Source organism: Patagioenas fasciata, chromosome 8 (genome assembly GCF_037038585.1).
Source record: "Patagioenas fasciata isolate bPatFas1 chromosome 8, bPatFas1.hap1, whole genome shotgun sequence".
NCBI classification, from domain to species: Eukaryota; Metazoa; Chordata; class Aves; order Columbiformes; family Columbidae; genus Patagioenas; species Patagioenas fasciata.
Genome location: NC_092527.1, coordinates 22,688,033 through 22,712,655, shown reverse-complemented (window position 1 = coordinate 22,712,655; position 24,623 = coordinate 22,688,033). Strand labels below are relative to the sequence as shown.

Sequence of the window (24,623 nt, the reverse complement as noted above, 5' to 3'; positions counted from 1 at the left end):
TATGGTATATGGTCTATAAATGGGTTAAGATAAAAAACAGTTGACAGATACAACACCTTATCCAGGGGAGCAAATGCATGGTCCAAGGTCCTGGAGCTGGGACCTTCACCACAGACAAAAGCCCAGCTCTGCTGCTGCTACTCGGTGGTAAGAAACTTGGTTACCTACCAGGTAAGGAATATTTAAAGCCCTCAATCCAGGGAGGATCACCGGTCATGGTAGCTGACATGCTATCAACTGTCTCTGACTGTTTTCTTCTGTCATGCCAGAGGGTGCAGACTAAATAAGATCTGACCACTTAAGTCACAGAGAGCACTAAAGCAGCGTGAGGGACAGGCGATGCTGGATTCCACCGAACAGCCTGCTACAAGGATCAACGAGTGATCCTTCCACAATCCTACACAGTGACAACCTCAATTCTGAAGAGGGAAGGCAATATTTTCATTACTATCTATGTAAACACCTTTCAAGTTAGTGAATAACTCATTTAAAGGTCCCAAAGAATGATGTCTGTAGCCAGGATAAAACACAACTGCTCTCTGTGTAGATGCTGAGTAAGTTCACTGTGAACAAAAAGAAACAGAATGCATTGCACAAGCCAGTCCTAACAGACAACATAACAACTCTTCCCCATCTTCCCTGGTAAACCTGTCCTGCTTTATTCTGCAAAAATACACACACAAACTCAGTTCTAAAAATCAAAAATAGTTCGTATTATTACAAAAATGAACAAAACCTCTATCCAAATAAGTCACAAAACTGGGGGGGGGGAGAGGTTCAACAGGACAAATATGATGTAATGGACAGGTCAATATGTAGATCAGATAAATCAAAATATTCTCATACGAACACAAAAACTTGGAATGCTTGAAAAATTCCGTAACACACACCCAAATTCCCCACACAAAGCTTCACCCTGGTGTTTCCGATGCTGGATTAATTTTCTTGTATCAAACGAGCTCCCTGTGTAGCAAAAACTTTGTAATCTGTGAAAGATCTAGGTACAGCAAACAATATTTCACCATAACTTCATTTGTAATGGTGCCCAACTTATTTGTTTAAATATTTCATCATTCTATAAAGGTAATTTTAATTCTGAAACAAACCATTGATGCATTTATCTCCTCAGCAGCTAAACCACTGGGAGGAAAAACAGGAAACAGCTGGTCAAAGCTGAAGTGTGATGAGAAATATGTTCAAAACCAAAAAAAGAAAATCACTTAAACCTGATCATAATTTACAAAGGCTGGATTTGCAGTTTTTCCAAACCAATGGCAAAGAAACACTGTGCAAGCTAAACTAAATATTCCATGATTCACAAATGCTTGCTGAAGATGAAAGTGTGAAGAACTTGGTGCGCTCAAAGGAAGCATTCAAATCCTTGTAACTCCATCTCCAACCTGTTGGTTAAATGAAAAACAAAAACCATCTCTGTTTCTGGACTGCCAGGGAATAATGAAAAGTAATACGCTGCTGGTTTATTTATGATCCATGTTACACTTACTGCTCGTGGGTAATGTCTACCTATCTTTTCTACAGCCTCAACCTGTTAAATGACCTGCTGTTAACTGACCAAAGCCACCTTTATGCTGGTGGCAAATCACTAGATGGCAATGAAATCTTCACATAGCAAAAGATTTTGCACTAGTGTGGCTCTTCCTGACTGTATTTTAAGTAAGGTAAGTTTCAAAAAAACATGCCAGAACACAAGTTAATTTCATAAAAGGGGTATATTCCGTATACTCATGAAATATTATTTCCCTTTGAGATATATACATATACACACACGCCACCTAGTGCAATCCCAATTTTGTAAACCACAGGCAGGAAGGCCAATGTTATGGTTCCCATGGCAACTGTAATGTGCTTCTATAATGTAAAATACCTTACACAAATACAGGGTCAGAACTATAATGGCCTCAATTTTGTAGCATGATACTCTTAAATCTGCAGAATTACTCAAGATAAATTCCTAATTTAAAACAGAGAAGACTGATGACAGTTTCCTCTCAGGGGTCTCTTTCTTGATCCAACTCACAACCACATTTAGATCAATCCTCCATGGCTCAGATACATTCTTATGTTTTTGCTTAAAGATAAACTATCCAGAGTTATCATTCAGACCTTTATTCAGCCTAGAAGTATTTCAGTGTTGATCAGCTACATACCTTAATTTAAAAAAAAAAAAAAAAAAAAAAAAAAAGCTCTTATGCATATAACTCTAAACTTACCTAATATTAGCAGTCAGAACTGGTGGGAAAGTGTTTATCTTTTTTTCTATTCCACTAGAAACTTAGGATACGTCTCATCTGCAGGCTACAAGGCAGCAGACAGCTACTAAGCCTGCTGAGATAAAACAAAATTTAGCCACAGCATATGGAGAGCGTTTGGGAGAAGTTTATCTTCTCCAAAACCTGAGCTCACTCGCTAACAACTAACTGCCTCTAATTCTATAGAGCAGATGAGATCATCCCTTGTTTGTGAAACAGCCAGGACACAGATTCAGGTCCAGAAGCAGGACTTCCGAGCAGCGCAGTAACATCAACAGCGAATAAGGGCATATGCAACTGAAGGGTACTGAAGGAAGTTTTGTATATTAAGTTAATGATCAAACCTGAATTACATGAATTATACATATTTACCGACAATATTTGTAGTTTAAAACTGTATTTCTAAAACTGCTTAATGTAAGTTTGGCATGCATCTCTCTATTACAATGTTTGATGTAAAACTATTGTTCCCATGAAGGCAATAGTTCTGTTTTGCACACGCTTCTTTTTCTCCCTCCAAGTAACTTTATCCCAATGAGAGATTTTAAATAGATTACAATATGACCAGGATTTCACCCATTCTCTAATACTTGAAGGGAATTCCTAAACACTTTAAGAACTAAGACTGCTGTAACATGAAACTAGAGCAGCTAATAATACATCCTTTGTTTCGCCCAAACTTTATTAATGAAGGTCTGTATCTGTTGTGATTTCATGAAAACAATTTTTACAGTGTCAGGAGAATAAAATAAAAATAATTATGAGAATACATAAGAGAAGCTAACTTTATTTTACTGTGGATTCAAAGTCTAAATGGTGACAATAGTCAACAGGCATTACGGTTGCTGAAAAAGCTAAGGGAAAAAAGAAGAAAAATCTCCTATTTCACAAGAGTTAATTAGATTATTCAGCGTCCTGCAACAAGTGCATGTGTTGACTTCTAGATAAAAATACAACTTTTCATTACTGTTGCACATTCCTACAGCAAACTCAGCTGTAGGTAACTGTCTTTGAGTATTTGCTATACTAAGGAAATCTTAAGTTTTTACAATAAGTGTCATAATATCAGAGATGAAAAGACTTCTAAACTTCATACAAATGGGAAGACAAGAATATTACCTGTGAGTAAGAATGATCCCAAGCAAATCCAGCATATTTTTCTCTCTCATAGTCAGCTAAGGGGTTGATGAGTGTATCTCAAAAGCGAGTATTCAATCTCGGTTCAAAAATTATGGTATCTGGTTACAGTTCAAAACCTTAAAAAAGTTTATTTCCACATAATTTGCAGGACGATATGGGCACTGTCTGATACATGTGTTTGCAGGTAAGGAATAGCTTTTAACTGCACCGTTTTCTAGTGAAATTATTAGGAGAATTAAAACGTTAAAAAAAAAAAAAAGAAGAAAGAAGTTAGGAATGCCAGGGCTGAATATTTATGTTTCCAGCACTGCCCCACTTCCGACATTCCTGCTGAAAGCCATGTGCTGTCACACCGCCCTGAGTCACCCTGGTTCCAACTGCTGCACTGATGTAATCGGCTTTGGTTGGTGTGGGAGCACCCCAGAGCTGTCCCTTGATACTCCTGCTCACATGTACTTGGATGGTACCTAACAGCTGTATTATATTCAATTGCTATTTCCTTTTTTAACCTGTCAACAGTCTGTATTTTCAAGCAAAATTCTTTGTGACCAGAAGCTCATAACTATACTATATCAAATCACTTTTCACAAATAGAGAAACCAAATAGCTTCATATCTCATGGATGATGCCTTAGATATTGTGACAAGCATAATTTTAGAGTAGAGATTTTTCCTGTAAGTCCTTCTTGAAATTTCATACTGATAAGATACATGCCTAACGATTATTGTCGACCCAAGCTTACTCCATTTTAGAAAACTTTCTTTCTAAAAGATCCCAAATAACCATAGAAAAGCAAGATAAATTAAAATGTATATGAAATCTCATAAATTCAGATTTTAATTATCCACTAACAGAGTGATCTTTATAGGGCACAGTTTTTATTCACTCATACCAGAGTAAACAATCCAAACTTTTCAACAGTTCATATAAGTAATGGAGATAACTTGGTTTCAACTGAGAAAGAATTTAGAAGAGCGTCCAACTCTAACACTCTAAAATGAACACTTTAATGTGCTGCAGGGAGATTTTCTAAAACATATCTTCATGCTTCTTTACAGTTAATGAACAGTCACTAGAAGGAAAGTCAGAAAATGTGGAAAAACTGAAGGCATAATATATTGCTCTTGCCAAGACTCCCACACTATTGGCTCTAAATACCTAAGTGTGCTCACAGCTAAAACTTATTGTTCATATTTTGGCCCAAAATTGTTAAAGCTATAAGGCAACTGCAAAATAATAGAAAAAATTAAGGTATTTATCTCTAATTCTATCACACACTATTCTAATAAAACTGACTACTTTTACAGACAGAAGGTAAATTTTCTATTTTTAAAGCTAACCTTTAAAACTGGAATAACTCAACCCAAAGCAAATATAAGTATAGAGCTTCATTTCACAAAATTCAATTTATTTTTACAGCACTTACTGAAGGGAAAACATAATTTCATGCCTATTTGGCTTCTCTTCTGCTTCCCTGTTTTTTTTCCAAATAGTCAATTTTGATCATGAACTTTTTTCTTTAAACAAGACTGCAACTCTTATGCAAAAAAAAAAAAACAACGAGAAACACAGGGTCCGGGTAGAACAAAACCCAGCTCATACATACCTACCAACTACTTCAACATGAATATAAACCTTTATGTCTGAAAACATGATAACATTAATAACAGGCAAAATACTCGTGCACAATCAGATAAAAACATTACTATTAGAGTGGAGGAGAACCCCAGCCACTTACAGATTATTTGCTTTATGTCATTTTTTTCCATGTAAATTCCTTCCAGTGTGTTGGACTAGAAATTTTATTTCAAAGTGGAAAAACAAAAAATCACAAATCCCAAATTTGTCTGTAATCCACAAAACAGAATGGCAAACTTTTTTTTTTTTTTTTTTTGTTTAAATGAAAGTACAAGTGTAGCATAAACTATTGCATAAAGAGCAGGGTCACATTTTAGGTATGAACGCAAAACTGGGAGGGAAAAGAGTGAAAGTCCATTTAAAGAATTCCATCTTTTTTAATATGGAGCAAGAAGGAAAAACCTGTGGGAAAACCACATAATCCTAACAGAAAGATATCAAAGCAAATCTGGACCTGAAATTCCTACAACAGAGTTCAGCAGAATAACCTCACTATTAAGACTTCTATTCCCAGGTGATTTCATGTGGCCACTCCAAGCAACTTCATGTCTGTTCTACCAAATCAGATCAGTTATCTGAGGGAACCACAGCACACAGACAAGGACTCTTATGCTGCTTATTATTATCATTAGTACAGAGGGTTAGATGCTTTCAAGTTTTTGTTTCACTTCTTAAAATCAACATAGGCCTCTTCATTATATAAATTATGTTTTGACTACACTTGAAACAGTAGTATCTTCCAAGATACTACAAGATAAAAAAGAGGGTTATACTATTTATTCTAACAAAATATTAACAATTTAATGTAAAGTGCTGCCGTATTTAGTTAGTGCAACTGGTTGTCAAAACAGTCAGAGCAGATGTTATTTCCATGACTGATAGTGAAATACTCTATCTATATTTTCAGAAGTGCTAGAAAAGCATGCAACATACAGATATACCGACTACAGTTGCTGATACACCTCTGGCAGGGAGTGAAGAGGTTGCAGGGGGAGGAAATTGAGCTCTCTGTAGGTTCAGAATTAAAATTAACGTTTATATTAATTCCAAATATTAATTTTAGTTCTGAATGTATGCAGAATTAATAATCAATTCTTAAAAAAAAAAAAAGGTAGACAAATACTATATATTAAGCAGGAAACTATTTGTGCTGGGCTCTGTTTCTTTAAAAATATTATCCAAGGTGACTATTTTAGATATCACATCAATAAAACAGGATAGTAAAAATCTTTTATCTCTAAATCTTTTTTTCTCTCCTTAACTTTCTGTCAACAGATGCCACTGACTACAGCTCAACTTTAAGGAAATAATGAAATCTTAATGTAAGACTTCTTATATTAGCCACGCATAACCAACAATCCTTGCGTGACACTGATTTTACGCATGAATCATAAAGCTACTATGGACACTATATGTAAAAAATACCTGATGCTAACAAACGCTACTATACAAAAACTACTACACAAAATCATTACATTAACTATGAACTATTCCTACAAGATAAATCTATAATAAAATCATTATTCTATCTGGAAACAGATGTGGAGGAAATCAAGGGGTTTTTAAATTGTTGCCCTATTAGTATTTGGCATTTCAGTAGTGCCTCAGAAGCTACAAAGAGTAGAAGATCTATCAGTGTGCTCATGTCTATCCGAGCAGAGTTAAGCAAGCCAGCAGAATTCTTGCTTCTTAAAGCTCAAACTACTGGTATTAGGAATGTAATGACACAGCAAAGATGGTACTGACGCCTACAAAATAAACTTAAGAATTCAGCTATTAGGCATTGCAACTATGTCATTGCAGCTGTCTGGAGATCTCAAGGTCACTTACCTGGTTTGAGAGAATCACCCAGTGGTGGTCTACTGAGCTGTTCAAATTTAGTATCTTAGTCAATGGTGGACCTGGCTACTTTTGTTGTATTACATTACCACTACTGGAGAAACTCCATCACATCAGGAAACAAAGCAGCATACTTCAGCACTACAAACCTAATATCTCCCAGACGCAGGTGGTTCAATGATCCCAGGAACTCTGACTTTTGTAATTAGCCAGATTGCTAATACGATGCAGCTGAGTTGAACCAAAGCTGTGCATAGGTTGTGCCAGATCAAGCAAAGCTAATTTCAAAGACTGCACTCTCATTATTTGTTTCTGGCAAATTCTTTGCATTTGTGACATATTTAACATGTACCAATGTGATGGGCTTGCACTGTTCCAACACAGACAAACAAACTTCTCACAAATGGACGCAACAGTCATGTTACACACATCCATCTGATAAGAGTAAGTACCGCACTGTATATACCTGCAAAAACTGTGCCAAACTAGAAAAAGTATTCAACATAAAAATCTTCTCTCTTCCTACAACACATATATTAAACCCAAAGCAGAGGAGTCTAAATCTGCATATAAAATACCTACAAACATCAATCATACGCTACATTAAGAAAATATATAATTCAAATATTTTCTATATAATGCAAACCCTCAGTCCCACCTTCCTATGCAGGGAAAGAAAAAAGAAAAAAAATCATTGAGCAAGACAACAGTCCATTGCATTTCCTTCGTTAGCACTAGAATTTTTATGTAAGGGATATGCACAAATGAGACCCACATTTTCCTGCTTAAAACATAAAGGTCTCTATTGTTCCATGTTACACCAGTACTGCTATGAAAACTTAATTTCTCCAACTTTTTTTTCCCCTTGAAGAACAGAACTACTGTTCCCTTAGCTGTTCCAAACAGAATGCATGCTCAAAGGGTGAGATAAGGGGAAAGAAAGAACAAATTACCACATTCATTTACTTCTTTCTCCTTCTTCCTTTGATTATTAGCATGAAAGCTTCCTACAAATGCTCATAATTCATTATTTTAACCCAGTGCATATGTTCAACAGGTCCACATTTGTCACATCCATTGAGAGTTAATTTCTATGTTAATGTAAAAGCTATCTACAATGCTAATAATCCATAAACATATAGAAATATTATTACAGAAATATTTGACACTAAAGCGACAGAAAAATAATGCTATGAATGATAGATGCATATTATACATAAAGAGATTAAATACGAAGGTTAATAAGAAGAAAAATATTTGTAGTCACTATTCAGGAGAAAATTTAGAAACATGAGGCTTCAAGCTTTCTCTGACCATGATAAAACATTCTGTGCATTATAATTACAGAGTACTTTACTGTGCCTGCTACTCTTTCGTTCATTTGTAGTCAGAACTTTTCCTATTTAAATAATTATTCAGTGAGTATTTACTACATTTATTTCTTAGTTTCTATATGTACTACCAAAAAAATCTTCTAATTAAAGCCCTCACACCCCAAAATGCTATGCATTCAGTATTACGCAGCAGTGGTGGAAAGCGGTGAAACAGGCATGCGTGTTAAAAGCTAAGGAACTCAACTCAAATTGGAAACGCCCAATGAAGAAACCTAAACACATCCTTCCCTTTCCATACCTACATAAGTAAAAATTATGCTAGAACATTCTCCCTTCCTTGCCCCAAAAAATTCATGAGAATACCAGTGTACTGAGCACACCTCATGTTAGGCAAATACACGGCTCATTCATCCCTTTATGGGACCATGACTCCGCACCACGCAGGGCACGTGCTGTACCAGCATCTTTGTACTTCCACTGACCAGGACACCAAACATCACAGTCATGAACAGCATCACAAACCTTTGCAACCTAGTGCAGACACCTGACATACACAGTTCATACAACTTTTCAATCAACTATTAGTTTCTAGCATATGAGGATATTACTGGAGGGCACAATTGTCATGGAGCTCCTGAGCCACCAGGTTGACTCTTCTGTTATCAGTGACAAAATTTCATATAATCCATTTCATCAATTTTATGGTTGGACTATATGATTCTATGATTCTGTACAATTAAGTAAGTTTTCCTCCCTGTCAGTCCTACTGAAAACTGTTGCAAAGTCTACGCACTAACTGCTAGAAATTTCTTCCAATTTTCAACCTACACTTATTCATGAGCAGTTTATAAGCGTAGTTGATCTGACCAAACCCTTATTTACCTCTGTTATTTTCCCCTCCCTACAGCTTATTCACACATTTTAACAGATAAAAATCACATCTCCTTTTTTCGCTAAGCTCAGTAAACCTCTCTTTTCTTCTTCTTGAAAGTTTCTCTTGCTGTGATCATCCTGCTGGTCTTTCTCAGTAGTCATATTTCAGATGAATCCTTGAGAATCAGCAATCAAAACCTATTTAAATTCTACCATCACAGAAAATATTTTCCTACTTAAAATAATTTGCTAAGGATGTGCCATGTCATTTCTAAAATAATAATTTCTACATTAATGATTTCAGTCTAAACTTAGAATTTTTTGTATTATCTAATTTAAGAGAAAACTAATGAGGGCAGTATGAACATATTAAGATACGTTTTTCAACTATTACATAATGCTTAAATTATTTGCAAGTGTAGAAGCATTATAAATATCTGTAACTTGGGGAAAATACTATGCTATCTTTTTCAGAGAAAAAAAAAAAGTCACTGTGATCTAATACTGCCACTTATCATTTTATACAATTTATTCAATGAAATTATTATATCATTAAGATACACATTTATGCCTATATTTCAACTATGTATATCTATAACATATATTACTACATCTATTTTTACATATATGTATAAATATAAATGCATATTATATACATTTTCTACTTAAAATATAAATATCTATAAAATGTGTATATATTTTTATATCTGTATATGGGTATGTTACATTCTTATCTATAAATAATAAATATCAAGATATAAATTTATAAATGCAACTATGTATAAATACGTAACTATATACATTTTATATAGATACATATGTATATACACACATATGTATATATACATTTCATAGAGATAAAAATTATACATTTTACACCATGCCTATTTTAAAACAAAATGAATTTTAAGGGATGGGAATACATTCTTCTAAGAAACAGTGTTCAACATAAGGTTCAACATGGTTAAGTGATATATCCTATTCAGTGGTACTAAGTGATCACTAGATGAAGGAATTTTTTTTTAATGAAAAGGTCATCAGGGTATCACAGAAAAAAAGCGCCACCAACCAACACTATGAAAAGCTTACCTCACACCATAAAGACTTCTCAAGAAAGGAATTAAATTCCCATTTTATTAAGGACTGAATTATAGTTAGCTGTTCTGTCGTAATCCTAGAAAGCTTCAAGCCACTGTTGTTTCTCCTTTGCTCAACATAATTCCAAGCAATGGCTCCTATGTGCCCTGAAGGTAAAGTCCTAACAATTGCTCTTGTTCCAGTATAAACTGATTTTTTAATCTCTTTATCATTTTTACAGAAACGCCTTATTAATAAAGTAGAACGTTCCTTTTTGTTTCTAAAAAACTCCTCTTCCATCTCTTCACAGTTATCATTACAGTCTTCAAAATGGCTCAGAAAGGACTTTGAGGGCATCCTTCCAGTAAAGTTATTTCCACAGAAGGTGTGACCTGAGCACGCCACTTTAACCTTTCGTGGTGCTCTTTCCAGACATAAATACTTATCCCTTAAAGCGTCTTCATACAACTGCTGCTCAGGTTCATTCTCACAACTGTTTGTCAACTCCATTAATCCACAAGCACAGGCTGGGGATGCAGTGGTGTTATCATCAACAACACCTACTGGCTGCAAGCAGTCACCCAAAATGAAGCAGTTGTGTGAACTGCACAGAGCCCTTGATATATTCCTTTCACTAGCACAATGAAAGTGAAAAAAGGCCACTTTATCCATGTCATTGCTGTCATTCTTATTTAGTGCTGTCTGGCTTCTTAACGAAGGGCCATTCATTTTCAGCTGAATTTTGGCAAGCATGGCTCTTTCCAGTGAACCAGGAATTCCAGTTTCCAGGGATGCCTCTGTCCCTGCTAAAGGATCACAAGATTTATACAGTTGGCTGCACGGGATATCGCTCTTGTAGTTCTGTACAATGTCACAGTTAATGTTAAGAAATTCCACTGAATCAGGGATGGAGTTGTTCCTCTCCCAGAAGTTTTCATTACTATTGTCATTAGTCAGTTGTTCTTTCGCCAGAGAGAATATTTTGGGCACTGAGCCCTTAAGACTTTCCTCTTCAAGTCTGTGTAAGTATGAGAGAGCATGTGTGGTTTGCCTTCCCGGGCTGGCAGTACGTCTTTTTATAACACTGGTGTCCAAAGCATTTTCAGTATTTTCATCTCCAGCTGACTGAGCAGGTATCACTTTACCCTCTGCCACAGAGACGAGAACAGACGCTGTCATTTCCTCAGAGGTCATCCTGACACGGGCTTTAGTTGCTGGATATGTGTCTGGGATGGGGGGGAGGAGTGTCTATCAATGCTCACACCATGATTTTAGTTTAATAAAAGATTCAGTGCTAAATAATTAGGGAACACATGGTAAAATACTCATTGACTAGTAGCTCCTTTTGACCTGGGTTTTAAAAAAAAGTATTTTTCTGACTGTTCCACTACTATGCTTTTCTAGCCTTGAATTACTGGCATGAAATACACAAGTTTTCAAGCCAGCTCCTTATTGTGATGTAGTCATTTGGCTTGTCTCTTCCCATGATTAATTTTTCTATCATATGTAGCACACACACTGTTGATCCAGGTTGTAGAAGATGAACAAACACATGATCCATGTCAAAGATACATCTCCCCATAAGGCATCCAAAAAGTTGGTTTTCTGTAAAGACAAGAAAAAATATATACATATTGAACAGAGCCATTGCAATAAATCCACCATCATAACTACAAAACATTTTTAATGTAAACAAAGAAATACAAGACAACAGAATGTAATTATACTGAGAACTAGAGAATTCCAAAATATGCATTTAAATCTGTCTTAAAGTCTCATTTTACAATTTAGGGAAATCATAGTCATGTTTTAGATATTTAAATAGCTGTCTTCACTATAGAAAGCTACAGAAAAAGGAAATGTCTTGTCTATAATTTTTTTGACTTACAGCCAGGATAAGTTAAAATATTTGGAAGAACAAAATCATTTTTAAACCTGTCTGTTAAAACTAGTTATTTTCCTGTTCAGAACTGAAGTCTATCACAACTACAATTGTTTTGATATTATGTGGGGTTTGTTTTCATTAAACTTTCTGTTGTTACTGTGAAAGCATGAGGAAAACACAATATTTTTGCCAGAAGATTATGACATAAAAAACATGAAGGTAGAGTAGGGTAAAAACCAAAATATTATCAATAATCTTTTTGACTCCTCTACTTACATGCCTTAAGCTAAAAAGTAAACCTGCCCTTCAACTTTGCAATTAATTCTCAGCTTCTTTCCTGCATGGTAGAAGTAAATCTTGGAATCAGAAGATAAGAGGTTACAGATGGTTCAACAAAGGAAACAGAAGAATAAAAGCAGTTCAGCACAAATCAAAAGGCAAAACACACCCTTTAGTTAACAAGATATTTGATTTGCAATTTTCTCACACAATGAAATGGAAAAATGTAATGAAATGTATCATTTTTCCTGCAGGCCCATCACAAAGGAAAAACAAATTTAAGAAAAGTTACGTTTCGCTACAAATCTACAGCTTCCAAGTGTGCAAGCCACTGAATGGTATTCTTTCTTCAGACAGTAATCATATTGGGGGAGGGGGGGAAGCAAGATATCAATCAAGATTGCCATTTTATTGGTTTGACAACAGAGGAGATCAGGGAGGATTGCAAAGGAAAGCGACAGAGACAAAACAAAGAGACAGAAGCTTTACATTCTCCGTGCATTACAAAATGCATTTGCATGCCAGAGCAGCCAGAGGAGAGCAAAGACGGGAAACTCAGATTCCGTACAAGAGAGAGATTTAGCACCAGAAAGGAAAATACAAGCTACAGTTCATAGGAAAGTTGTGTAGGAGGAGATAGCAGCAGTTGGATAGAGTGGCGGGGACAAGACTTAAACTGAGGTCGCATTACCAACACAATTCACAGAGCGCCCTATAAAATACTGCGACTGCACAACTGTAGAGGAGATACTATGAGAAACCAACATCCAGGGAATTCTGTAAGTCTATAGTCCCTATATCATTAAATTTCATTAAATTGTACCCTGAACATCATTTTAGTTCATTATTTTCAAGCTTAACTAACTTCAAAAACAAAAACAAAACAAAACAAAAAACCCAACAACCAAACAACAACAAAAAAACCCCAACCAAACAACAAAAAAAACCCACCACCACTGTGGGGGACTACGGTGGGTCCGTGGATTCCCTGACAGAGGGCACGGGAACAGAAATTAGCCTTGAAGATATGAAGGCCTACCCGTGAGTAAAGGAGTATCCGGAGATGTTAAGGATGTACCCCTGAGAAAGAAGGGAGTAGAAGAGTAACACTGATGATAGCAAAATTAGCCAATGAGATGTTACTGCTGTAACTTGTAACCAATAGTGAAGAGACACATGAATTCGTAAAACTGTATAAAAATGCACTTGTGGCAATAAATGGCATCTACTACTTTCATCCTGGAAGAACTTGGTCCATGTCGTTTGTCCGTCTTAACCACGACACACCACACACTTATGCACACACACACACAAGAGGAAAGCACCTCAGCAATTACCTTATTTTATCATTTCCTAGCCCTCTTCCCTGTCACCCTTACTCTTCAAAACAATCCCCAGAAAACAGCTTATGAAACTTTGTGCCACTACACCCTTGAGGAAAGCTGCAAGCAATCCATCTAGAAATGACCCCATTTTATTTCTTCTGGCAACCATTCTGTGCCTTCAACTTCAAATCTACACACGATGATGCTAACTAATGGAGAAAGGTGTAGGAGGAGCTACAAGGAGAAGCAGCTGTATTTTGCTTGTTCTACTCTTAAGTTTCTTTGTTGCTGTATCAAACTTGTAAAACGTGTAAAACACGTACATGAACTAGTAACAGTCTTCAGTACTGATTTTTGAAGGATTTATGTCATCTATCAAAACATCTCAGTCTGCTGATTCATCTTTCCTGTTTGCACCAGAGAAATTCCAGGCTATCAAATGAAAATACAAGCCACCAAAATATATTCATAAATGTACTCCCTGTAGTGTTGCTAGCCAGGAGTAAAAATTAATTGAATGGATTGTCACTGCAAAGAACATACTGGTTATTACACCGGTCAACAAATGAAATTCGTACAAAACAACATCACTCCATAAGGCAAAAAGACAACATCATTATGCAACTTTAACATCACACAGTGAATCTGAGATCACAAAACTGACCATGCATGTTAACTGGATTTTTTTTACATCATTCTTCATGGAGAAATGTTAATAATAACAACAACAACAACAACAACTTATTTGCCTCTGTAAATGGAAAGCTACTGAAATCAGAGGCCCATTAATATCCAAGACTGTCCAAAAAGCTCATTCCGAGGTCAGGATTCCTCTTCCAAAGCCTGCCTTCCTTCAACATCATTCTCTCACCTCTCCCTCAGGCTTAAGTGTCTCCACATGTGTCCTCCCCAAACTGCTTCTCTCAGATCTTTTTCTTTTCTCCTGAAACTTTATCTCAAATCTTCATCAGTGGTTTTGTTGGTCACCTCTTTCATCAACTCTAGAGGCTACATGCCTGCCCTTTTCTCTCTACCAGCATCAATCTTCTCTGTCTATCCATGCCTATGTTTGCATCTCTCATCAAGAATAATGTCTGCTTAAGGAACACCCTATGTCCAGTTATTCCCATCATGACCACTGGAACCTGATAGGGAACTGATCCATCTCAACAATTTTGCTCAAGTTACTTCACAGCTATATCATTCCCCAATCCAGTTCAGATATTGTTGTGCTAACGTGTGTTCCAACAGCACAAGGGAGAAAATGAACAGCACAGAGAAGAGAGGAAAATGCTGCTTAAGTTGGTTTATACACTTCTGCCATCTGCAAGATGGCAGTCTAGCAGGTAGCTGCCACCAAAGCTGGCAGCTCACTCCGTGCTTCACTCTGGACCTTCAGTCCCCATTTCCCCCATCTCACGCAACATGGATCATGAGCCCACAGAGTTGATTCAGCTGACTGATCTGTCAGGAAACTATTCTTTTCATCCAAACGAACTGACTCACTTTGCGGCCACTATATGATCACGATATTCCACAAAAAGGAAATATTAGGAATGCCTGGTAGGGACCACACGTCTCAGTAGTAGCTTCAGTTTAGATCACGTTTGCTATGATGTCTATGTGCACCCTGGACATAACAGACTAAGAGAAAAGTTATCTAGTTGTACAAGTATGCTAAAATCTCATGGAATAGCAAGTAAAAGCCATCATGATGGAGCCTCTGATCTATGGACAACTGCAAAAATATCTGAGGCTGTGGCTCTGCTGAACAGATGACAAGGGTTTCATGTGTCCCCCATTACACTCTGTCTCTGCTTTCCACTGTAATAAACAGATTTCAATTCACTGTGCCCAACAAATTCTTTAAACTGTTTGAATTAATTTGACATGTTATGAAGTGTGTTAACACAGTGTTATAAATGCTATCAAGTGTAAAACTCACAAGTCCAACCAATAAAACATTATTTTTTAACTTAGTGCAAAATTGCAGAATTATCACACCCTCTGGCTTCTCTTACTTGCCTATCTGCATACGGGTGGCCAAAGGCTACATCCTCATACAAATATATACATGTATTTGCATATAAAAGCAATGCTGAAATTATTTGAAATCATATTCTTCCTGTTGCACACTCAACACTCAGACTGATTCACAAGTAAATCTGAATATAAAAGCACATGAAGCAGACAGCTAAGCCTGCACTGTATTCAACACATGCTGACATTTTCTAAAGCCACTAGATTAGCTGATGAAATCCATTAATAACTACACTGGTTCATTTTATGAGGCTTAAGTTATGTCAGAAATGTAATGTGCTCCTTCTATCAGTAAAGGAAAGTAAAAATATAACAAACTAGATCCAGCATTAGTGAATCATCCTGGATGCAGAGGTCAGCCAACAAAGACGAATGAATAATGAAAATAAACAATCTGGCAACCTTTCAGCACACACATTCACAAAATGTATTAAGTCTGAAAACGTGACACAAAACTGATTTGTCTACTTTTTTTTTACACTGTTGCAGGCACTTTAAGACTTCAAGTGCAAGCTGGTTCTAGTCATTAACAGTATTAATAATAATGTTTAGTAATTTCTTATTCCTCAACCATCTGGGATTAAACTCTACAACAGTCTAGGCAAAACATCCAACATAATCAAAGACTATAAAGACTATAAAAGTGTATTAATTTAGTTTAACCTATAATTCTTTACTCAAGCTAATTTCCTTTTGAAGTCAGTAGGAATACTATTTAAGAGGAAAAAGAAAAGAGAGAGTACGTTAAGACACTATTATTTAGTCTAAGGAAAGGCATATGAAGGATCAGAACCATCATATGATGTGGTAAGTTAGAAAATCTTTCAATTCTAGGCTGTCAAGGAAAAGATGATTACATAAATATTTGAGGGTGCTGGTTGGACTGTGGGAAGAAGCAGCAACCTACTTGCCCCAGGGGATGTGTCTCATGGTAAAGATGGGGATTATTTAGAGAAGTTGTGCGCTGCCAGAGATGCCAAATGCAATTCACTATGTAGGATGATGTGGGAGCTTCACAGGGAACTCAGTGAACGCTTGGTAGGCATCAAGATTATGGGTGCAGAGAACGAGTGGGACTGACAAACAGATATGTGACATTACACAACACATACTGGGGTCTTCCACGGGCAAATGGCTATTGGACTGGGACAGAAGGTAACTCAAGACAGCTAAAGGTCAAATGGAGGCAGCCTGGCAATCCTCCCTTCTTCCCTGGCTATGTTGGGACATCTATAGGTACTTCTTCAACTTCTGTCCTACATGCTGCATACACATGGTGACTACCTATTCTAAACAAAAGACGTTTCAGCATACAAGGAAACACAAAAACAAAACAAAGAAACAAAACAAAAAAAACCAACCAAACAATCAAAAAACCACACCACCACACACAGACTGCCACCACCACATAGTTACATGAATTAATTCAAATTAATAAATATTTACACAGCATCTAAGCCATGAATAAGAGATCCTTGGGAAGCAGTAAACTACAGAAAACTTGGCACAGTAAATAGATACAAAACTATCGATCATCTGACTTTCATCACCCCAACAACAGTGTTTAAACAATATAATCCCAGTTCAAGCTCTTAAGGAAACAATTGATTCACGAGGAAAGCTGTTTGCATATTACAACTATCCATTTACAATTCAAGAAACTGTAATGAGTATTTTTTATTTCAGTAAATAAGCTGCAGTTTGTTTCAGGCCAATTCCTTGAAGCGAATAAGAAACCTACATTTATTAATTCATCTCTAATTTATCTGGTATCAAGCACGCTATTAGTTTTTCATTATGGTGCAGAAGATACCAGTAGAAAAACAGGGCACCAGTGTGTTGTCATCAGTTTTCTAAACATTTCTTCTGCCCAGGGAACCACAGGAAAACAGCACGGAGAAAGAGTCAGACTCTTAAGAATCACTCAAGATGTTCACAAACTCTATTTGAACAGTTGGAAGCAAGTTATAACAACATTTTATTTGGCACAGAGCATCAGGCAGAACCTCAGATTTACCACCCGTGTCCATGTTTCAACAACAAAAAAATCTCAAGGAACTACAGTATTTATATATCCTGTCAAGTTAAAGAGTCTTTTTTCTAATTTCTAGAATACTTATCTAAACACGACCAAGTATGAGATGTCTCAAACTATGCAAGTGGCTGCCAGATGGTGAACCCTCTCAATTGTCTCATCATTCATCACTGCATCAGGCAGAATCTGAAGCTACTGCCAGATATCAGCTCCACTCTTCAGTTCTTTACAGAAATTCCTTTTCTGTATGAAGAGACACACTGAGAGAACCCAAGACTGAGTTTACCTTACTGTCAGGGTCAGTTCTTTATTTCCTTCTAGATCTGACCTGCAATAACCTGTTTAAACAAACTTTCTGTTCAGTGGTTACTTGAATTTCATGCTAAGTGACCTTATCTGAAAGCTGTAATTTCATCATCAACACTCAAATGAACGAGTCCTTCTATCTGAGACACACACGACAACTCTAATCATTGAAGGCAAAATCATCCTTCTTCATCTTTGAACAAGTACTTCTGGAATTGTTTTCACAGTTCTTCAAAAAGTTAAGAAAATTGTCTTAAATGGGTGAAAAATGTTTTTGGGCACTGAGTCTCACACTCAAAGGAAAAGCAAGTGCAGCAGAAATTAAAACAAAAATCTTCTGAGTGCAGAATTCAACAAACTTGACACAGCTAAGTAGAATCTCTTGGAAAGATTAGATAAACTATAAAGGAGCACTGACAATTAATAAAAGATATTATATAAAAGACAAGGACAAATAATGTTTATGCAGAAGAAAAATAGGAAATATAGTAAGAAATAAACATTTTTAAAAATCAAAAGACAAATGGACAAGTGCGTCAGGATTTATTTTAAGATCCGAGAATTAAAAAAGGAATCATACAAACCATGTAAAAAAGGACAAGATTAAAAATGAGGTTCGAGGTTTAAGCCAACCCACTGGAAGACTTCAGCCAAAGCAGCTGACTCCTTGTTCCCTGTCACCTTCAGTGACGTATTTTCACCATCTGCTGAACAGGAACTCCTACAGTGAGAGGGAATCAACTGATCCAGAGAAAAAACAACCCAGGAAAAAAGGAAAGACCAGTCTTCAGGCAGGATTATCTGATGCCACTTGCAGCACAATGATGCAAGCTGACAGAGATAGCACAAGAACAAAGCAGGGTGGAGAACAGAGGGAGAACACAAGACCAGAGTGGCAATGCATCTACAGCATCTCACATTTAGATAGCTTAAATGACTCATCAAAATACATCCTAAAGATTTATCTATAGGAACAGAGACAAGTGAGTATAAAAATCTGAGATGTTAAGGCAACACAAGTTACAGCTAACAAATAAGATACAACAAAGAAAAGACCATAAAGAAGTTTCCATTATTTAAATGTAATAAGAAACAGTATGATTGGTAGTAGCTAAAATGTTCAATCATTTCTCAGAGCTCAGATGTTATCCTCTGCTTCACTGGAATTACTCACGTAATTTATTATTTATGGTTTCAACACAGCTAGAGAATCACCTTGCTCTGAAAGAGACTTGAAAACTCTACCACAAAGAACAAATATGTACCACTGTGGCCTTGAAAACCAAGAGCATCAACTCAATTCTTCAGTTATATTCTTCAGAGTTAATAACTAATTACTAAATGAATCAATTATTTCTCTGCCCCATCAGATTGTCAAATTAGAGCTAAATCTGTTCAAAGCTAATACAAAGAATTACACATCTTATGCTATCTCAATTTTTAATCCTTGGAATTTCTCTAGTGCAACTGCTGCATGGATTTAACGGTACCTGATTATCTAAAGAAAAAGAACGTCTTCTCAAAAGGAAGAGCGTAATTCTAACTTTCTTACAAGGCTGCATTTTCACTACAGGAAATTCAGCTGAAAACAACAGAGAAGATGCATCATAACCCAGGCAAAACTTTAAAAAGTAAAATCTAAGGAATTCCTGTTAGAAAAAATGAAACGAGACTGTAAACTCCTTCAACAAGCAAATAAAACCAGGAAATGCCATTCAGTAAAGGAAAATGAACGAAGTAACCTTCTTGATCAACAGTGCAAATTATCATAATACAATTAATGTGTCTTGTAAAAATGAAGGATAAAAAGGGCAGAAAGGAATCCCAGATGAGAGAGCTGACTTCTTTAACAGCTTAAAGAGTATCAGCTGAGCAGGACCACTTTCCTACAGTTTCACAAACACATTTTTATCTAGGCAACTTGCAAGACTTGTTCAGAGAAGCTTTGGTCAACCCCCCCTAGAACATCTTCCATTTCTTATGTTCACTATATCCATCAGGATTAAAGAGAACTATATTAAAAATCCATCCATATAGTCTACTGAAAACTCTTCACCTTGAAGTCAAATGTGAGCTGAAGCGACTGAACAGCAGCTGAAATCTGTCTCAGACATGCAGAAACAAAATGCAAGATGCAAGGGGCATGGTTTAATTAAGCAGCAAGTTTATTAGCCTTTTCACCTGGCAATTACTTGCACTATGCAGAAGGTGATTTGTCCTCCTTCAGTTCCATATGGTGGAGGTCTGCCATTAGTTCTTCATAGATGATCCCTACACCAATTAGAGCATCCTCACTGCCCTCCTTTTTTGCATTATTACCAGACTGAGGTGAAGTCTCCATGTGAAAACACCAGAAATCCCAATACTCCTTCCCAGCTTCTGTACAAGCTACGTTTTTCTAATTTCATTTCAACTTCAGTTTGGCTCTGAACCAAAGTGCTAAGAAGGAACATATGCACTAGACACAACAGGAAAAGACATGGGCAAGTTACAGGTTTCTCTCTTTCAACCTCGAGCAAGTGTCCAGCTAGTTAGTTTTGTATTTAATATGGGGGTTGACTGAGTCTAGTAACACATCACTCTCACCACAAGGTCAGAACTGCCTCACTCAGCATCACTGAGGATCCTGTACAGATCTGCAGTGAACAGCAAGTAGCTTATTCACAGCACTGCCCATGTGTTCTGCCTGTATGTGAGTAGAAACAATCAATCACTCAGATGCTCTGAAACACCTATAGCTTCAAACTGGGAAATAACTCCATCATCATCCCCTTTCAAGGCTTTGTCCACCTGTAAAAAATTTGCAGTTCCCCTAGACTCAACGCCATCATTCATATCTTCATTTCATCCTTTAACAAGTTACCAAGTTCTTCACACACACATCTTCATTCATGTCGTTTTTCCTTAGTCGGTTTACACCATTTCTCCTCAGTTGACAAAGCACAGCAAGTTCCCTCACTGAGGCCATCCAGTGTTAAATATGTTGGAAAATAACAGGAAGGTGGTCTACTGATCAGGACTCTAAGTCCCGCAAACAGAAGGGGTTTTGTGCACAATAAATTGCAACTAAAAATGATTTTTAAAATATTGCAAATGCTGTTTCTGTTAAAATATGAATGAAAATTGTTGTCGCCATCAAAACAAAAATAATAAATATGGGAAAAATGACTGTATGTATTTCCTGTTATTTGCCAATCGCTTTTATGGGCTTAAAATATTAATAAAAATTGAATGCTTACATATAAACATTACTCTTCTGAGAACTTATCACATTCAAAATCTGCCACTTTGAAACATGAACTGTTTGCAACTCTAAAAAGTAAACAATAACCTGGGACTACATACTAATGTATTTGTAAACGTGTTATACTCCCTCCATTCTAGTTTCTAACAAATTTTCTCTTCAAAGAATCATTATCACACAGAAACTCACTATGTTAACGTTAAAAATGACATTATTTGAAAACCAGATGAGTTCCTGAATGCAAAGCGTAAACAAGCAGGAAACTGATTGCAGACCTTCACTTGTAAAAACCCCATGTATTTCAATAAACTGCAATTGCACCTTGCCATGAAAAATTGTCACCTTGCCAATGTTTTAAAATTACTCCAAACCAGGTCACACAGTGAGTAAGAAGAACATGTGAGGCTCCTTGTCTTGTTCATTCTTCCTCACAGTATTTTTCTTGTGTGAACACTTGTCTCCTCTCATTTCCCTTTCGCTGTCGTGCATTAGTTGTAATTCTAACCACAATAGTGTGAAAAGAACAAAAACCTGTAATAAAAATATTTCTGACTACTAAAATGTCTGATGATATGTTAGAGGCACATATATCACTACAGTTTATCATCTGTAAACCCAAGCTAACACTTTTTCACATTATGCTAAGTCACAGCAGTCCTATTAGAAACATTACTTGAGTAATAACTTATATATTATTGCTCAGCTGTCATAACTGCAATAAGAGTAAGTCTGCAACCCCAATATATGTTTCAAATAAAAATTAAAAGCTAATCTGGATATGAACAACAGTTCAGTTATCTGTCAATCAATGCAGTTACACTTCAGTCCTAGAAAAGCAAAGAAACATATTTCAAATGCTGAACACTAACATCATTAAATTACCACACCACTCTCGAACTTCCTCAAAATACATTTTCTTTGTATACCATTCCTGACCTTTCCATGCCACTCATTCGGGAATCATAATAGGTAGTCTCTTATTATTTTTACTTTCTCTTTTGAACATCTGCTATGTCATCTGCATATTATTGTCATGCCTACCAGAGAATGCAAGAGAAAAAAAAAAAAGCTTTTTTTTTTTTTCTGAGAGGGTAATTAATTATCTGCTTGAGAAAGATGTTGTTTTCAGAAGACCACTGATCAAGCATCCCTGAGAATACATGAAACAATTTCTATATTATTACTACTAATCTAACATTTCTAAATTTTAAGCACTGTAACACTGAAAACAGCACTGCTCAAACACAGTAAATAATATTTGCTCAGCAATTCAACACTACATTGATTTTTTGCCTACAATGGCTTTATCAACTGCATGAACCAGCAGGTCGAGGGAGGTGATTCTCCCCTTCTACTCCGTTCTCAGGAGACCCCAACTGGAGTCCTGCATTCTGCTCTGGGGCCCCAACATAAGAGGGTCATGGACCTGGTGGAATGAGTCCAGAGGAGGCCACCAAGACGATCAGAGGGCTGAAGCACCTCTCCTATGAAGACAGGCTGAGAGAGTTGGGGCTGTTCAGCCTGGAGAAGAGAAGGCTCCAGAGAGACTTTATTGCAGCCTTTCAGTACCCGAAGGGGACCTACAAGAAAGATGGAGAGGGACTTTTTACAAGGGCATGGAGTGATAGGACAAGGAGTAATGGCTTTAAGCTGAAAGAGGGTAAATTTAGATTAGACATAAGGAAGAGATTCTTCACTATGAGGGTGGTGAGGCATTAGAAAAGGCTGTCCAAGAAGCTGTAGATGCCCCATACCTAGAAGTGTTCAAGGCCATGTTAGACGGGGTATTGAGCAACCTGGTCTAGTACAAGGTGTCCCTGCCCATGGCAGGGGGGTTGGAACTAGATAATCCTTAAGGTCCATTCCAACCTACACCATTCTATGATCAATCTCTGGGAGACATCTGACTCATTCAAGCCATGAAGTAATCTCCAAGACACTGACGCCTGTCAGAACTAAATGTGCAAGCAGACAGTCACTCCACAACTGTAAATTATTTTTTCACGAAGTTGCAAGGTATTTACTATGTTAACATAAGAGGTCATTACCAACATAATCAATTTTAAGTTATCATTTTTAATTAAATGGTTTAATATTTTAAAACTCTTGTAGGCATCACTGTAATCCACATTATAAATATTAGTAATTCAGGATTATTCAATAAATAAGCAGGATGTAAGTACACCCAGGGTCACAATTAAGAGGTTTCTTTTATAATATACCATCGTGTCTAAGATAAATGTAAACAGGCATAGAGAAAACTGTATGTGTACAGCAACTTTCTTAAGTTCTACTTGCATTTCTTTAACGATTTATTTGAAGGAGAAACATGCCTGAAGATCAACACAGCATGTCTCCATACATGATTATGACACATTTAGGTGACCCTGTATTTGAGGACCTTTAAAATGGTTGCAATTAATGTCTACATCCTTGCTGAGAAAATACAGATTCATTTGTTTTTCCTGGTTATCTTTCAGAGCCTCTATGACAGCAGTCAACCAAGGATTTCTACCTACTTGTGACATTCCTGTTTAGAACCTGTGGCTTGCAACTGTGCATTTGGACTTCATCCCTTCTTTTGGGATAAAAGATAACCTTCAGGACATGTTCAACTTAGCTGCAGTAATCATAAAACAACACACTCTTGGGTAGTACCATTAAGCTCCTTGTTTCAAGAATAGTAAGAATTTGGAATTCTAAACATGAAAATCTGCTTCCTTGATAAGATGGGACTTTACCCCAGATTTTCAGTCTACTTCAGTCTTCAAAATATAATTAATTGGGATAAGAATGTGTGGCAAAAGCTAATTCTATACTTATCTAATGCAAACAATCACTTGTTCACAGTTTGTTCCATTTCTTAGAAGTTATTTTACTTTCAGTTGAACATATGGAATGAAATTTTAACAGAGAAGTTATTGGTAAAATTAATGGACAAGTATTTCAAGTATTCAGTACCTGACGGTACACTGAAAAACACAAACACATTATAACCAAGCATTACATATCTTAGTTACTTCTAGAAGTGATGAATTCTAAACAATCATGATGTTTAAGGAAATGCAGTTCCAATTGAAGTTTTTCTTAGTTGGAGTATTATTAAGGACTTTCTCCTACATGGACCCCCCTCTACTCTGTGAACTCTCAGAGCAACTTGTTCACAATCAAAATGACTTACAGATCTTCTCTTCTGTACCTGAGTAAAATTTGCATTAAATTTGTTGAGTCTTTAGCACCTTTGAGATCTGCACTTTTGTAACAAACTTGATTGCTACAGGCCAAATTAAAAGTTGGAAGAAAAGGTGTACAGACACACAATGTAACTTTGCAAAGTC

At 36.5% G+C, this 24,623-nt stretch overlaps 1 protein-coding gene across 6 annotated transcripts in view; it reads right to left on the bottom strand.

Annotated features, from left to right (window-relative positions):
* The window catches only part of PLCE1 (phospholipase C epsilon 1), a 157,581-nt gene that overhangs the window by 118,367 nt on the left and 14,591 nt on the right, over positions 1 to 24,623 (bottom strand). For 4 of the 6 annotated variants that reach the window (XM_071811913.1, XM_071811916.1, XM_071811915.1 and 1 more), the window contains exon 1: positions 10,184 to 11,391. In XM_071811913.1, coding sequence (XP_071668014.1) covers positions 10,184 to 11,365 — 1,182 coding nt within the window. In that variant the 5' untranslated portion in view covers positions 11,366 to 11,391. Of the gene's footprint in view, positions 1 to 10,183; positions 11,777 to 24,623 lie in introns of those variants that run through there. The other 2 variants (XM_071811917.1, XM_065842872.2) reach the window with 1 other exon arrangement.